The 17,177-nt window shown below is 40.9% G+C and overlaps 1 protein-coding gene across 2 annotated transcripts in view; it reads right to left on the bottom strand.

Moving 5' to 3' along the window:
- Window positions 1–333: 333 nt before the first annotated feature.
- The window catches only part of LOC124126590, a 26,969-nt gene continuing 10,125 nt past the window's right edge, over window positions 334–17,177 (bottom strand). Inside the window, exons 1-5 of one of the 2 annotated variants that reach the window (XM_048397857.1) lie at window positions 14,115–14,290; window positions 10,302–10,598; window positions 8,478–10,061; window positions 2,386–2,682; window positions 334–2,161 (exon numbers count right to left, since the gene is read on the bottom strand). In XM_048397857.1, coding sequence (XP_048253814.1) covers window positions 516–2,161; window positions 2,386–2,682; window positions 8,478–10,061; window positions 10,302–10,598; window positions 14,115–14,214 — 3,924 coding nt within the window. In that variant the 5' untranslated portion in view covers window positions 14,215–14,290 and the 3' untranslated portion in view covers window positions 334–515. Of the gene's footprint in view, window positions 2,162–2,385; window positions 2,683–8,477; window positions 10,062–10,301; window positions 10,599–14,114; window positions 14,291–17,177 lie in introns of those variants that run through there. The other variant, XM_048397858.1, reaches the window with a different exon arrangement.

Below are 17,177 nucleotides of genomic sequence, written 5' to 3'. Positions count from 1 at the left end.
CATACCAAAACTTAGTTGATTTGTCCATATGATTCTCTAATATAATTCATGTTCTTTTACTGTAAACACATAAACAATTATGAATACACAATGCCATTTAGAAAGTGGTCAAATGTAACTGATGTTATATTTGGGATAACACTTTCTTAGTAAAGTACAGATTCTAGTACTTTTTTGGGTTGAGTCCCGTCCGGGATTCGAACCCACACCTGCCAGGGTGAGGCACCTAATCGCCAGCACACATTTTTGTGGAAGCCTCGGTGGCTGAGTGGGTTAGATCACTGAATTTGTGTGCTGGCGATTAGGTTCCTCACCCTGGCAGGTGTAGGTTCGAATCCCGCACGGGACTCAACCCAAAAAAGTGTCTGTACTTTACTAAGAAAGTGTTATCCCAAATATAACATTAGTTACATATAAACAATTGTTGTGGCGCAATACTCAAATTTCAAATTCAACCCTGTACAAATACATGTAGTTAATTTAAAGCAATATTTTTCGGTCCAGTCAGCCTATAATTAGTGCAGTGAAAACGCGTTAACCACACGTGACGAGCACACATACATACAACCACGCCCATCTAGACAAACACCCCAGGGATCCTGAATACCGTCCTGTGATGTCAGTATGTTTCTCACAAACTCCCCCGACTCAGTCAGATGGATGATTCTATCTCGAGAGTTGTCTGTCACCAGGATGTCACCTGTGCTGGTACTTGTGATACCACATGGAAACGTCAGTGTTGTGTCTCCTGGAGGGCTGTAGGTGAACACCACATCTCCCCCGGGGGTCAGACAAACAACACACTTGGATTCACAGTCAGTCACAAGGATCTCTCCTTTCCTCGTAGGACAGAGGAAGTTGGGGCACTGTAATATGTTGTTGGCATTGTGGAGTGGGCTGATTGAACTCAGCACGTGTCCCGACATATCCAGGATATCAACACAAGGAGGAGAGAGGGAACCTGCTGCTAGTGTTGATGACGTCAGAGACGTTATACCGATGTACTGTTTGTTTGTTGAGATGGTTGACAGCAGCACCAGGTCAGGGTTGACTTCAACTGTTACAATCTGGAAGCTATCTGGCACAGTGACAGCCACCTGGTAGTGTTTCACTTTTGTCACACCGTAAGGTCCGCTGTTCAGACTAAGCTTACTGTGGGAAACCTTGTTATTCCTGGTGTAGAAGGACTTCACATTTGTGTTGTTGAAGTCTGAGACTACAACTGTATCTGTACCATTCACAACAAGTACTGTAACATCAGTAGCATCTACTGCTTTTCCGTCTCCTGCTACTCTGACGTTAATTGTGTCTTGTAACACAGGAGTCGCCCTCAGGTTCAGTGCACCTTCACACAGGACGTATATCTCACCCAGCTGTAGATCGTCCAGTGCTCTACTCAGCTTGTCCGTGTCCTGTCTGAACATGATGCTGGCTATTCTCCCCTTCACTCTCAGGTCTGCATTCCCGACAGCATCCACATCACCGGCCTCACATCCCTGATACATCTCATACACATCCATGTCACACTCAGATTGTAGAGTCTGGTCTATCAGCTCCGCCTGTTGTTGGTACATCTGTACTGACAACTCTCCTGACTTTATGTCTGCTTTTAATTGCCCCATGTAATTGTCTGACATTTCTTTCAGTTCATCAAGAAGTTTTCTTTCCTTGCGTTTGATCATATCAATTGCTTTCTTTGTGGTAGACTTGACGCCTGATTCCATTTGCAAATAACGCGTTGCTTCTTCTTTGGATCTTGTTTTCTGTTTGTCAACGAGAGCTTCTATCTCATCATATTTCTTCATCAAGTTGTTTTTATTCATGGTCAGTTCTGATTTCATTGAAGGTATTTCCTTTTCAATTTCAACAACGCATTTACAATTTCTGTGATAAATAATACAACATGTTTGACAAACTGCTTTCTTGCAGTCTTTGCACATCAGTTTTATGTCTTCATCTTTGTGTTCCTTACACATAACTCGTCGCCTTCTTCTGACCTTGACCTCTCCAGACATGTCAACTACGTCATGGTGACGTGAGGATGGGTGTCGATTGTGCATCCGCAAGCATCGTTCACAGAGGGCGTCGTCACAAACAGAACACCAATAGGTAGCAGGAGTTGTCTCCCCTTCCTCCTTACAATAACAGCAGTAGGTTGTATCTAAAACAATAAGAACCCCATTATAATACCATTTTATATAACAATAGTAAAATACGGTTTCATGTATGTGTATTCCAAGGAGCAAATAGTACAACATATTTAGTGTGGACGAGCGTACGTAGTACTAGGATTAAAGCAACTGGTCATATGTTGTCCTGTTCAAGACTTCATCCATGGAATATTACACATTTAGAATATGTTCCATTGACCGTATTCACGCTCACCTTTAGATCCAGGGCCGAATGAGTCCAGGAGTCCCTGGATGACAAACATAGGCTTGATGTCATCTGCCCACTCCTCCACTGGCTTCTCAGGGTCAGACACTGTCGTCATCTTGCTGCAGAATGGACACAGGAGAGACTTGGCACTGGTGGCTTCTGGTCTGGTTTTGGTGAAGCTGACGACACATTTCCGACAGAAGGTGTGATTACAAACAAGTGTGCATGGCTTGTCAAACACCTCTGTACATATTGTACATGTCAGGAAGTGTTCTGTTAACTTCTGAGAGGTCGCCATCCCAGCTACAAAAATAAATCAATCATTTAATTTCTCATGAAAAAAACCCAAATAAATGCATGTACATGCCAGTATATTTTGAAACGAAACTGCGTTTATGTTTATACACATGTTAAACAATCATGTACAGCATGATGGTTCCCGATTGAATGTAGTAAAGACAAATCGACATCATTCGATATGAATCAGAACAAAGACTTTACATGTGTGATATGATATAAATAATAACACAAAGTCAAGGTTAGACGCATACAGAGTAGTCTAATGTACATTGTCGTGTATTCATTACTTTTCTAAGATGTGGAAGTTAAGACTAACCTTGTGTTTTATTAGAGATTCAGAAACAGAACAGTATGACCTCTAAATATATTCCCAGACAAGGGGCAGGAGGAAGGCCTGCACGACCAGCGTGTTCATGTGATGCAGGGAAACGTCTAGTATACTCCATACATGAAACTGGCGAGCTGCGAAATCATAGCTTTGTACTGCTCAGGTCTTACTATCTGATCTGGTGTCCCCCGCCGTGATATTGCTGGAATATTGCTAAAAGCGGCGTAAAACCATACTCACTCACTCACTCTTACTATCTGACTTCAACAGGACGCCAATACATAGCTACCACTCCTGCCTTCATAACGTTCTGCTTAAGCCAGATGCTGACCTTCCACGAGCCTTCACAAGCCATACCCATCGAAATATTTGGTGAACTTAAAGATGAACTAGTGACTAGTAGATATCCGATAGTAAAACGGAACAACACGCATAAAAGTCTTAAAACAAACGACCAAGCAATGATAAATGATCAACTTATTCTAAATTTGATGACAAACAGTGTTACTCTAGATCTAGTGTGATCCATTAAATGTTATCCAATGGAGATTATTATTAAAAAGTATTTAAATGATTTAAAATTGTTTTCTTTGCTGATAGATGTGTTCGGGGCACGGTGACACGTGAAAGGCGCCGGAATTAGCTGTGCGGTGTTGCAGCCTATGAAACCAATGATTGTGATCTGGAATCCCGGTTCGCTCTGATAATGTTTCTAGTTTTGCCATCACCATACCCGTGATCGTGGGTTTCAAAAAACGTCTAAGACCTGCATCACATCGGGCTGACTCGCTGTAAGATAACTGAAAGACTGTTCAAAGCCAACTCACTCACTCACTCACTCACTCACTCACTCAGGTATTTCACATGTCATCAACAGTTTTAATACAACATAGTCAGGATTTACCACAAAACTCTAGATTGTGTTTGCTATACTATCCTGATACAAATACAACTGCCTGGTGGTCTACTGTGTATTCGGCACAGAGCGAGACAGACATATCAACGGGGTATTTGTTGATATCGATAAACAGCTCGTATTATATGCTCGAACTGTGTGCCCCCCTTATCGACAACGTGACCTAGCTCAGGCGTGACGTCATCTCATTACCATAACGAAAGCAGAACATGTCAAACGCCATAGTGTTCCCCATACATCGTGTCACCGGTCAGCGTTCACCAGAGTGTGAACTGTACCTAAAAATGTGACGTAACTATGCTAGAGACAAAAACAGTAACCATTCTTACTGTACATAGCCATAACTATGATTTCTAGTACTGATCAATTGACAAACTTGTAGTTATGTGGTAACAATCGCTCTTTACCATAACGAAAGTAGAACTTGCCTATACCTCCTGCTATATCGTATCGATGAAATGTGAAGCAGTCAGTGAGAATGTAATATGTCTTGGGGTATAATAATTGACATGGCAAAACAAAGTAACATAATTCATCATAACTGCGCATGTATCAAACAATTTGTATACACACAAACCAGCACTGTGCCCTGTGTTTTGATAGCTGCCTTACTCAATATACATTGTATCACTGAGAGGACGGTAGGTGGTGAGAGACTTTAGGCGTGTATACGTGTACATGGACATCTCTGAAACACAACACACAGTAGGACAGCAATGTAGCACTGTGATACACGTTGACGACAGCCCTAGAGACAGGCAACACACACTCACCTGAGGCAGTCAGCTTTGAATTCAAAACCGGTGTTGAGGGATATTGTGCACCAGGGCGGTTATAGCCCAGCTGGGCCAACGGTAAATGTTCGCTGTACATGTATTTGGATATGACACGCCCATTTGATATTCATTTACAAAGTAGTTCGTGTGTGTATGTACGTGTGCGTATGTGTGTGCGTGCGCGTGCGTGTACGTGTGTGTATGTGTATGCGTGTAAGTGTATGTATACGTGTGTGTGGGTGTAAGTATGTGTGCGTGTGTACGTGTTTGTTAGTGTGTGGAGGGTAATTTTTTGTATGTGTGAGTGTGTGTCCGTGTGTATGTGTATGTATGCGTGTGTGTATGTGTATGTGTGAGCTGATGCGCGTGTGAGCGTGTGTGTGTATTGGTCAATGTCATTAAAGCCTGGTTTGGGACACGTGTTGCCGAGTTGCCTTAGGACATCAGTAATACATGATCAGACCCTAAACAAGTTTCAATTAATAAAGTTGAAGCATCATTCAGTAAATTAACATCTTCATATCATAAAATACATGTGCTACATTTTACAATACCGTTACGCCACTTGAACAGACTATACTGTAAATAATTTATTTATAATGTGAACACATACATGACATGTTTAGATCCAATCATGTTAGGAATGTATTTAAATCCAAACCGGAATACACATTTGATGTGTTCTATCTAAACAATATTAGGTTTCCAACACATGAAATGAGCTACCGTCTTACAGTCTAAACACCACCTAAACACAACATCCGCATATTCTAAACATTTTTAGAATTTTAAAAATATATATACTATATATTGAAATAAGATGCGCAAATCAGATTGCATAACTCATATATCACCAGGACTTACAACCAACGGGGAACAATATTAACAAAACAAATGTTCAAATAAACCAAAGTGGGTGAATGGTGACGCGGAAAGCTAGCATCTCTGAAGACAACAGTCTCCGTAGCACAGGTGGTAAAGTGAAGGCCAACAAATCAAGAGGTTGCAGGTTCGCATCCCGCCGAGATATAAAATGTGCTGTGTTCATAAATGTATTGTTGCTGTGTGACTCGTGGTATTTCTCTCATACAGGAAAGCTAAAATACTGATAAAGAGAACCCCTTTTAGAAAATACCTGCAGTAAAGGTATACGTATCAAGGTTTCAAGTGGGGGTACGGGTCTATCCCACATTTTAACTCACAACGCGTTTAGCTGTTAAACAGAATGCTTAACATGGCAAAAGTACGTGATAAGGAAAGTGATGGAATTGAACACACGTGTTTACAGTGTAGCTGTGGAATTCGTAGTAAACAAACACCCTTGACAGTAAAGGTAGTTCTTACATGGAGTGCAGGAGCTTGGCCAGTTGAGAACTGAAGTTAGGAATTACAATTTGGGCCACATTTCTACAAAGATCTATCCAAAGGTCAATATGAGTGAAAGGCTTACTCTGTCAGTATGACCAACGAGAAATGGTATATAGGGTTTTTTGAGCGACATGCGAATACACAAGTCAAAATAAATTGTCTGTCCACAAGGGGAATGTGACTTTACGTGAACAGGGTGCATGACAAATTGTTGTTTTCCTGCCGTAGTGATTTTTTGCAATGGTTTGGCGGTCGTCGATATATAATGTAAAGCTGTACAAGGTCAATTTGATGTTAAGGATACATTAATACACATATAGGATTGGATTTATAAACCTTGAACAGTGAAAATGCCAAATCTAAATTTTGTGAAGGGCATTACTATTACAGCTGCGTCACGAAATATAATCGTGAATTAAACACGTGACTCTGCTACAGAAACAAATATGGCGCAGCACAACCCTTACAATTATACCAAATTCTAACACCGCTTCAGACAGGCTGAGAGCAATTTGCTTCAGGGACATATTATATGGACTGGTTGCCCGCGATAGTAAGAAAAGTACATATTAAACATAAGTTATTCAGGTGCATTAAAAGTAATAAACTTGTGGTTACGTTAACGTTCTTATATGTTCGGTATATTTCAAAGGTATCTTCAAATGCTGGAAACTATTTCAGCATTAGTATGTGGAGAAAATAGAAACATTGTGTCATTTCAGGTGTTGATTGTTTGTTTGGGCTTCTTGTGTATCATCACCCTTCAAGTATTGTGTCAACTAAATGATAAAGGATTACACTATGACCTTCACGTCTCCGACAGCCTCTGCATCACCGACCTCACATCTCTGGAACATCTCATTTACTACTCTCTGTTATCTCTTTACCACATGTTTTTGATGACGTGCAAAAAATACAATGCATACGATAGCTTGATCTTACACCTGCTTCTTTAGTGCATGTTAAATGTGTGTTTATATTGCGATGTACAGAGTTAGGTAGTAGTGCACACCCTCGTTCTGCCATCGTCCTTCTTTCTGTCAATGAGAGAACACAACTGATGCATACATAGCCGGGCGTGTAGAGAGGGCGTGTAGAGAGGGCGTGTAGAGAGGGCGTGTAGAGGGGAGGTGCCTGGACCGTGCATCAGCAGGAGACTTACATGGAGGATTTAATGTGGAAACTGTATATAGGCGGTTATCTCCTGCTGTATGTACAGACATGGGTAAAGAAATACACTTTATGTTGAAGAAAACTTCAACTAGAACAACACCAGACTCCAACACTGGTGTGACGTCACTCGATGCAGACTGATGTAAGGAATGGTTTGCTTGAGTTTGGTGTCAGCGCATCAGTGAATCTGAGGCTAAGACGTCTATAGTGTGACAGATGAGATAGGCACCTGTATATTTAACAGACTTTCTTATAGTTCAGTAGAGATACTTAGTAAATGTGCTTAATACCCAATAACGAAGCGACACAGCCACCTGTTACAACCACTGGTGTTTTATTATTCAATTGCATTGAAGGTAACACATATTTTATTGCGCTTCACTTAATACACTGCTACAGTTATCTCCCTTAGACCGCTCCGTTTCTGCACATGCGTGCATGCTTTCAAACAAACAAACGTAATGACATTTTCAATCTTTCAAGTGCGGATGAAAAAAAAGTTAATTGTCAGTTACATCAACATGTCGGATAGCTTTCAAAACAAAGATTCTACAGTTTCATTATTTTATTTAGTTCCGATAACTTCCGTGAGCTTCAAACTGCGAATCGAATCTTGACCAGACAGTTATCATCAGCATCGACCCACACAATAGAGGCATACGATGACATGCAATCAACGACTCATCGAGCCTGACAACCCGATCCATTTAGTTACAACAAGCATTGGTTGATGGGTGCCTACATACTTTACCGGAATCCCAGTGGGTTTGTTGGCGCTGTAAATCATTTATCAAAATCCCATTATCCCCTATACATTTATTGAAACTAGACACTGAAACTGGAATACACAGACCTGTACTATATATTTAACAAATTGTTACAAATTTAATTGGCTTGTACAACATTTTATTTCAGGACAGACGTGTAAAAAAGAGATACTTTAAAGAGAGATCCCCGCTAAATCTACCATGTCCAACAATCACATACAAAAATTATTGATTTGTCCATAGGTTCACTGATATAATTTATGTTCTTTAACTGTAAACATACAAACAATGATTGTGGCGCAATACTTTAATTTCAAATTTTAAATTCAAATGTACAAAATAGCAAACATATGTAGTTCATTTAAAGCAATATTTTTCAGTCCAGTCAGCACATAATCAGTGCAGTGAAAACGCTTTAACCCCACGTGATGAGCACACATACATACAACCACGCCCATCTAGACACATACCTATGGGACACTGAATACCGTCCGTTGATGTCAGTATGTTTCTCACAAACTCCCCCGACTCAGTCAGATGGATGACTCTGTGCTGGTAGAAATCTGTCACCAGGATGTCATCTGTGCTGGTACTTGTGATACCACGTGGTAACGTCAGTGCTGTGTCTCCTGTAGGGCTGTAGGTGAACACCACATCTCCCCCGGGGGTCAGACAAACAACACACCTGGATCCCCAGTCAGACACAAGGATGTCTCCTTTCCTCGTAGTACAGAGGAAGCTTGGGTAATGTAACATGTTGTCACCACTGTGGAGTGGACTGATTGACCTCAGCACGTGTCCCGACATATCCAGGATATCAACACAGGGAGGAGACTGGGACCCTGCTGCTAGTGTTGATGACGTCAGAGACGTTATACCGATGTACTGTTTCCTGGTTGTGATGGTTGACAGCAGCACCAGGTCAGGGTTGACTTCAACTGTAACAATCTGGCTGGTATAAGGCACAGTGACAGCCACCTGGTTGTGTTTCACTTTTGTCACACCGTAAGGTCCGCTGCTCAGACTAAGCTTACTGTGGGAAACCTTGTTATTCCTGGTGTAGAAGGACTTCACATTTGTGTTGTTATAGTCTGTGACTACAACTGTATCTGTACCATTCACAACAAGTACTGTGACATCAGTAGCATCTGCTGCTTTTCCGTCTCCTGCTACTCTGACGTTCAGGTTCAGCACGTTAATGTCCTGTAACACAGGAGTCGCCTTCAGGTCCAGCACACCCTCATACAGGACGTCTATCTCGCCCAGCTGTAGATCGTCCAGTGCTCTACTCAGCTGATCCGTGTCCTGTCTGAACATGATCCTGGCTATTCTCCCCTTCTCTCTCAGGTCTGCATTCCTGTCAGCATCCACATCACCGGCCTCGCATCCCTGATACATCTCATACACATCCATGTCACACTCAAACTGTAGAGTCTGGTCTATCAGCTCCGCCTGTTGTTGGTACATCTGTACTGACAACTCTCCTGACTTTATGTCTGCTTTCAATTGCCTCATGTGTTTGTCTGACATTTCTTTCAGTTCATCAAGAAGTATTCTTTCCTTGCGTTTGATCATATCAATTGCTTTCTTAGTGGTAGCCTTGATGTCTGATTCCATTTGCAAATAACGCGTTGATTCTTCTTTGGATCTTGTTTTCTGTTTGTCAACGAGAGCTTTTATCTCATCATATTTCTTCATCAAGTTGTTTTTATTCCTGGTCAACTCTGATTTCATTGAAGGTATTTCCTTTTCAATTTCAACAACGCATTTACAATTTCTGTGATAAATAATACAACATGTTTGACAAACTGCTTTCTTGCAGTCTTTGCACATCAGTTTACTGTCTTCATCTTTGTGGTCCTTACACATAACCCTTCGCCTTCTTCTGACCTTGACCTCTCCAGACATGTCAACTACGTCATGATGACGTGAGGATGGGTTTCTATTGTGCATCCGCAAGCAGCGTTCACAGAGGGCGTCGTCACAAACAGAACACCAAGAGATAGCAGGAGTTGTCTCCCCTTCCTCCTTACAATAACGGCAGTAGGTCGTATCTGAAACAATAAGAACCCCATTATTATACTATTTTATTTAACAATAGTAAAATACGGTTTCATGTATGTGTATTTCAAGGAGCAAATAGTATACATATTTAGTGTGGACGAGCGTACGTAGTACTAGGATTAAAGTCGTTTAAGACAACTGGTCATCTGTTGTCCTGTCCAAGACTTCCGGACACATCCATGGAACATTACACATTTAGAATATGTTCAAATGACCGTATTCACGCTCACCTTTAGATCCAGGGCCGAATGAGTCCAGGAGTCCCTGGATGACAAACATAGGCTTGATGTCATCCGCCCACTCCTCCACTGGCTTCTCAGGGGAAGACACTTTCGTCATCTTGCTGCAGAATGGACACAGGAGAGACTTGGCACTGGTGGCTTCTGGTCTGGTTTTGGTGAAGCTGACGACACATTTCCGACAGAAGGTGTGATAACACACAAGTGTGCATGGATTGTCAAACACCTCTGTACATATTGTACATGTCAGGAAGTGTTCTGTTAACTTCTGAGTGGTCGCCATCACAGCTACAAAAATAAATAAATCATTTAATTTCTCATGAAAAAAACAAATAAATGCATGTAGATGCCAGTATATTCTGAAACGAAACTACGTTTTTGTTTATACCATTTTAAACAAACATATACAGCATGATGGTTCCCGATTGAATGTAGTAAAGACAAACAGACATCACACGATATGAATATGAACAAAGACTTAACATGTGTGATATGATATAAATGATAATACAAAGTCAAGGCTAGACGCATACAGTGTAGTCTAATGTACATTGTAGTGTATTTATTACTTTTCTAAGATGTGGAAGTTAAGACTAACCTTGTGTTTTATTAGAGATGCATTTAACAGAAAACTGTTATAAGCGACGCCATCAATTCTAAATCCTCGAAAAGGCTGGGCGGATCCAATTAATTGCCTGCGCTCTCACGTTACAAATGTGTAGATCAGGGTTAAATAAGTCAAATGATAATATCCGTATTAGTGTGCTTTTGTTCAAAATCCCTAACAGCAATAAGTAAGATTTAGATGTGGTATTTATAATGATTATCAACTGGTTCATTTTAATTACGTGGCGGGGCAGTGGGGTAGCATTCTGGTTAAAGCGTTGGCTCGTCACGCCAAGGATCCGGGTTCGATTCTCTACATGTGTACGATGTGTGAAGCCCATTTCTGTTGTCCCACGCTCTGATATTGATGGAATATTGCTCAAGCGCCGTAAAACCATACTCACTCACTAATCACGTAACACTTTACATTCCACAAGTGAGTGAGTGAGTGTGGTTTTACGCCGCTTTTAGCAATATTCCAGCAATATCACGGCGGGGGACACCAGAAATGGGCTCCACACATTGTACCCATGTCGGGAATCGAACCCGGGTCTTCGGCGTGACGAGCGAACGCTTTAACCACTAGGCTACCCGACCGCTCCACATTCCACAAGTGCATTGTGGGGCCGAGTTAACGTATGTAGACATGGCCGAAGTCCTGTATCGCTGGTGGAAATGTTGAAACATACGTGTCCACCACTAATGACAGTGGACTGGAGTGTTACTACTGATGGAGTCACATGGCTGTGGGGAGTCAGGCAATACATACTTTTTTATGCAAATTGTGTGAATTGGGTGCTACCGGTAGGGCAGGACATGCTTATATTTTACGCGAACAACTGGTGTCATCACTGATTAGTAGTCCATCCATATAATTTTCACTCCTATTTGGCCTGTTTCATGGGATAATCAAGACGTTGACGTTTTTTATTTACCGAGCTGGTTGCACAATGTGATACCGTACCCATCAATTGCAACTGACGTTAATCGACGGTTTGGTATACGTACCACTACCATGCATCGTCGGTCTGTAAACAAACCACACAATCAAGTGACAAACGTCATAACGTCATCACAGCATGACGTAAATAAAAAGTGTTAAAGTAATGTCGTCGCCTTTGATCTTTTAGTAAAGCATCTCAGAAATTTATTTTCACAAAGTATTTTTTGCAATCAGCTTCAGAAAGATTGCATTTAATGTTCCCAAACTTGAAGCAATAACGGCATTTTGTTGCTTCCAAAGAGAATGCATGCTTCATGTTTTTATTCATTCGGTCAGTATTTCATATTTGACTTTCAGTCAGGTGAACTAAAAACACTTACATACACCTTCATTAAGTTAATAAATGTTATTTCATGTTTATAACTTAAATATCTGTATTCAGCAGTGATACCAGGCGAACAATTATTTGACTAGCCTTTGCATGTGTTTCTGACGAGCACCACGGGTGGAGCAGGTTATGCTCATCGTCCTTTCGCGAACATTTGGTATACATCGTCACTACTTGATAGGGATTTACGTGTTCGTGATATAGTTCTACTCGTACAATGGAGATTTCTTATGAATATAGAAAGGATTTTGTTGCTTTTATAACGACAAGAGGATATAGATGCATTTGATGAAAGAAAGTATGAGCAGTTCTCTCAATATATTCCCAGACAAGGGGCAGGAGGAAGGCCTGCACAACCAGCGTGTTCATGTGATGCAGGGAAACGTCTAGTATACTCCATACATGAAACTGGCGAGCTGCGAAATCATAGCTTTGTACTGCTCAGGTCTTACTATCTGACTTCAACAGGACGCCAATACATAGCTACCACCCCTGCCTTCATAACGTTCTACTTAAGCCAGATGCTGACCTTCCACGAGCCTTCACAAGCCATACCCATCGAAATATTTGGTGAACTTAAAGATGAACTAGTGACTAGTAGATGTCCGATAGTAAGACGGAACAACACGCAGATAAACGGCATGCATAAAAGTCTTAAAACAAACGACCAAGCAATGATAAATGATCAACTTATTCTAAGTTTGATGCAACAGTGTAACTCTAGTGTGATCCATTAAATTTTATCCAATGGAGATTATTATTGAAAAGTATTTACATGATTTAACAAACGACCAAGCAATGATATAGCTGTGCGGTGTTGCAGCCCATGAAACCAATAATTGTGAGCTAGAATCCTGGTTCGCCCTGATAATGATTCTAGTTTTTGCCATCACCATACCCGTGATGGTCGATTTTAAAAAACCCCGTCTAAGACTTGCATCAAATCGGCTGAGACGCTGTAAGATAACTGTAAGACTGTTCAAAGCCAACTCACTCACACACTCACTCACCCACTCACTCAACTCTTGGTCATCAGGTATTTCACATGTCATCAACAGTCAGGATTAACCACAAAACTCTAGATTGTGTTTGCTATGCTATCCTGATATAAATACAACTGCCTGGTGGTCTTCTGTGTATTCAGCACAGAGCAAGACAGACATATCAACGGGGTATTTGTTGATATCTATAATGTATATACAGCTCGTATTATATACTCGAACTGTGTGCACCCTTATCGACAACGTGACATAGCTCAGGCGTGACGTCATCTCATTACCATAACGAAAGTAGAACATGTCAAACGCCATATTGGTCCCCATACATCGTGTCAATAATTTAATGTACAGTCGTCACTTGAATGTGAAATGTGCCTCATGACATGACGTAGGTATGCTAGAGGCAACTACAGTTACCATTCTTACTGTACATAGAAATAACTATGATTTCCACTACTGATCACTTGACAAACATGTAGCTATGTGGTAACACTCGCTCTCTGCCATAACGAAAGCAGAACGTCTCTATATATCCTGCCATATCGTATCGATGGAATGTGAAGCAGTAAGTGAGAATGTAATGTGTCTTGGAGTATAATGATTGACATGGCAAAACAACTAACATAATTCATCTTAACTGCGCATGTATAAAACAATTTGTATACAAACAAACCAGCACTGTGCCCTGTGTTTTGACAGCTGTCTTACTCAATATACATTGTATCACTGAGAGGACGGTAGGTGGTGAGAGACTTTAGGCGTGTATACGTGTACATGGACATCTCTGAAACACAACACACAGTAGGACAGCAATGTAGCACTGTGATACACGTTGACGACAGCCCTAGAGACAGGCAACACACACTCACCTGAGGCAGTCAGCTTTGAATTCAAAACCGGTGTTGAGGGAAATTGTGCACCAGGGCGGTCATAGCCCAGCTGGGCCAACGGTGAGTGTTCGCTGTACATGTATTTGGATATGACTCGCCCATTTGATAATCTTTTACAAAGTAGTTCGTGTGAGTATGTACGTGTGCGTATGTGTGTGCGTGCGCGTACGTGTACGTGTGCGTGTGTGTACGCGTGTAAGTGTATGTATACGTGTGTGTGGGTGTAAGTATGTGTGCGTGTGTACGTGTCTGTGAGTGTGTGGAGGGTAATTTTGTGTATGTGTGAGTGTGTGTCCGTGTGTATGTGTATGTATGCGTGTGTGTATGTGTACGTGTGAGCTGATGCGCGTGTGAGCGTGTGTGTGTATGGGTCAATGTCATTAAAGCCTGGATGGGACACGTGTTGCCGAGTTGCCTTAGGACATCAGTAATACATGATCAGACCGGAAACTAGTTTCAATTAATAAAGTTAAAGTGACATTCAGTAAAAAAACATCTTCATTATCATAAAATACATGTGCTACATTTTACAATACCGATACGCCACTTGAACAGACTATACTGTAAATAATTTATTTATAATGTGAACACATACATGACATGTTTAGATCCAATCATGTTAGGAATGTATTTACATCCAAACCGGAATACACATTTGCTGTGTTCTATCTAAACAATATTAGGTTCCCAACACATGAAATGAGCTATCGTCTCACAGTCTAAACACCACTTAAACACAACAACCGCATAATCTAAACATGTTTAGAATTTTAAAAATATATATACTATATATTGAAATAAGATACGCAAATCAGATTGCATAACGCAAATACCACCAGGACTTACAACCAACGTGGAACAATATTAACAAAACAAATGTTCAAATAAACCAAAGTGGGTGAATGGTGACGCGGAAAGCTAGCATCTCTGAAGACAACAGTCTCCGTAGCACAGGTGGTAACGTGAAGGCCAACAAATCAAGAGGTTGCAGGTTCGCATCCCGCCGAGATTTAAAATGTGCTGTGTTCATAAATGTGTTGTTGCTGTGTGACTCGTGGTATTTCTCTCATACAGGAATGCTAAAATACTCATAGAGAGAACACCTTTTAGAAAATACCTGCAGTAAAGGTATACGTATCAAGGTTTCAAGTCGGGGTACGGGTCTATCCCACACTTTAACTCACAACGCGATTAGCTGTTAAACGGAATGCTTAACATGGCAAAAGTACGTGATAAGGAAAGTGATGGAATTGAACACACACTATTTACAGTGTAGCTGTGGAATTCGTAGTAAACAAACACCCTTGACAGTAAAGGTAGTTCTTAACATGGAGTCCAGGAGCTTGGCCAGTTGGTAACTGATGTTAGGAATTACAATTTGGGCCACATTTCTACTGAGATCTATCCAAAGGTTATCCAAATTGTTGTTTTCCTGCCGTAGTGATTTTTTGCAATGGTTTGGCGGTCGTCGATATATAATGTAAAGCTGTACCAGGTCAGTTTGATGTTAAGGATACATTAATACACATATAGGATTGGATTTATAAACCTTGAACAGTGAAAATGCCAAATCTAAATTTTGTGAAGGGCATTACTATTACAGCTGCGTCACGAAATATAATCGTGAATTAAACACGTGACTCTGCTACAGAAACAAATATGGCGCAGCACATCCCTTACAATTATACCAAATTCTAACACCGCTTCAGACAGGCTGAGAGCAATTTGCTTCAGGGACATATTACATGAACTGGTTGCCCGCGATAGTAGGAACTTGAAGTACATATTAAACAAAAGTTATACAGGTGCATTAAAAGTAATAAACTTGTGGTTACGTTAACGTTCCTATATGTTCGGTATATTTCAAAGGTATCTTCAAATGCTGGAAACTATTTCAGCATTAGTATGTGGAGAAAATAGAAACATTGTGTCATTTCAGGTGTTGATTGTTTGTTTTGGCTTCTTGTGTATAATCACTCTTCAAGTATTGTGTCAACTAAATGATAAAGGATTACACTATGACCTTCACGTCTCCGACAGCCTCTGCATCACCGACCTCACATCTCTGGAACATCTCATTTACTACTCTCTGTTATCTCTTTACCACATGTTTTTGATGACGTGCAAAAAATACAATGCATACGATAGCTTGATCTTACACCTGCTTCTTTAGTGCATGTTAAATGTGTGTTTATATTGCGATGTACAGAGTTAGGTAGTAGTGCACACCCTCGTTCTGCCATCGTCCTTCTTTCTGTCAATGAGAGAACACAACTGATGCATACATAGCCGGGCGTGTAGAGAGGGCGTGTAGAGAGGGCGTGTAGAGAGGGCGTGTAGAGGGGAGGTGCCTGGACCGTGCATCAGCAGGAGACTTACATGGAGGATTTAATGTGGAAACTGTATACAGGCGGTTATCTCCTGCTGTATGTACAGACATGGGTAAAGAAATACACTTTATGTTGAAGAAAACTTCAACTAGAACAACACCAGACTCCAACACTGGTGTGACGTCACTCGATGCAGACTGATGTAAGGAATGGTTTGCTTGAGTTTGGTGTCAGCGCATCAGTGAATCTGAGGCTAAGACGTCTATAGTGTGACAGATGAGATAGGCACCTGTATATTTAACAGACTTTCTTATAGTTCAGAAGAGATACTTAGTAAATGTGCTTAATACCCAATAACGAAGCGACACAGCCACCTGTTACAACCACTGGTGTTTTATTATTCAATTGCATTGAAGGTAACACATATTTTATTGCGCTTCACTTAATACACTGCTACAGTTATCTCCCTTAGACCGCTCCGTTTCTGCACATGCGTGCATGCTTTCAAACAAACAAACGTAATGACATTTTCAATCTTTCAAGTGCGGATGAAAAAAAAGTTAATTGTCAGTTACATCAACATGTCGGATAGCTTTCAAAACAAAGATTCTACAGTTTCATTATTTTATTTAGTTCCGATAACTTCCGTGAGCTTCAAACTGCGAATCGAATCTTGACCAGACAGTTATCATCAGCATCGACCCACACAATA

The sequence above is a fragment of the Haliotis rufescens genome, unplaced genomic scaffold, assembly GCF_023055435.1.
Source record: "Haliotis rufescens isolate VD_foot unplaced genomic scaffold, xgHalRufe1.0.p SCAF_17, whole genome shotgun sequence".
NCBI classification, from domain to species: Eukaryota; Metazoa; Mollusca; class Gastropoda; order Lepetellida; family Haliotidae; genus Haliotis; species Haliotis rufescens.
Note: the sequence above shows the minus strand (reverse complement) of the source record. Positions and strands in the feature narration are given on the sequence as shown.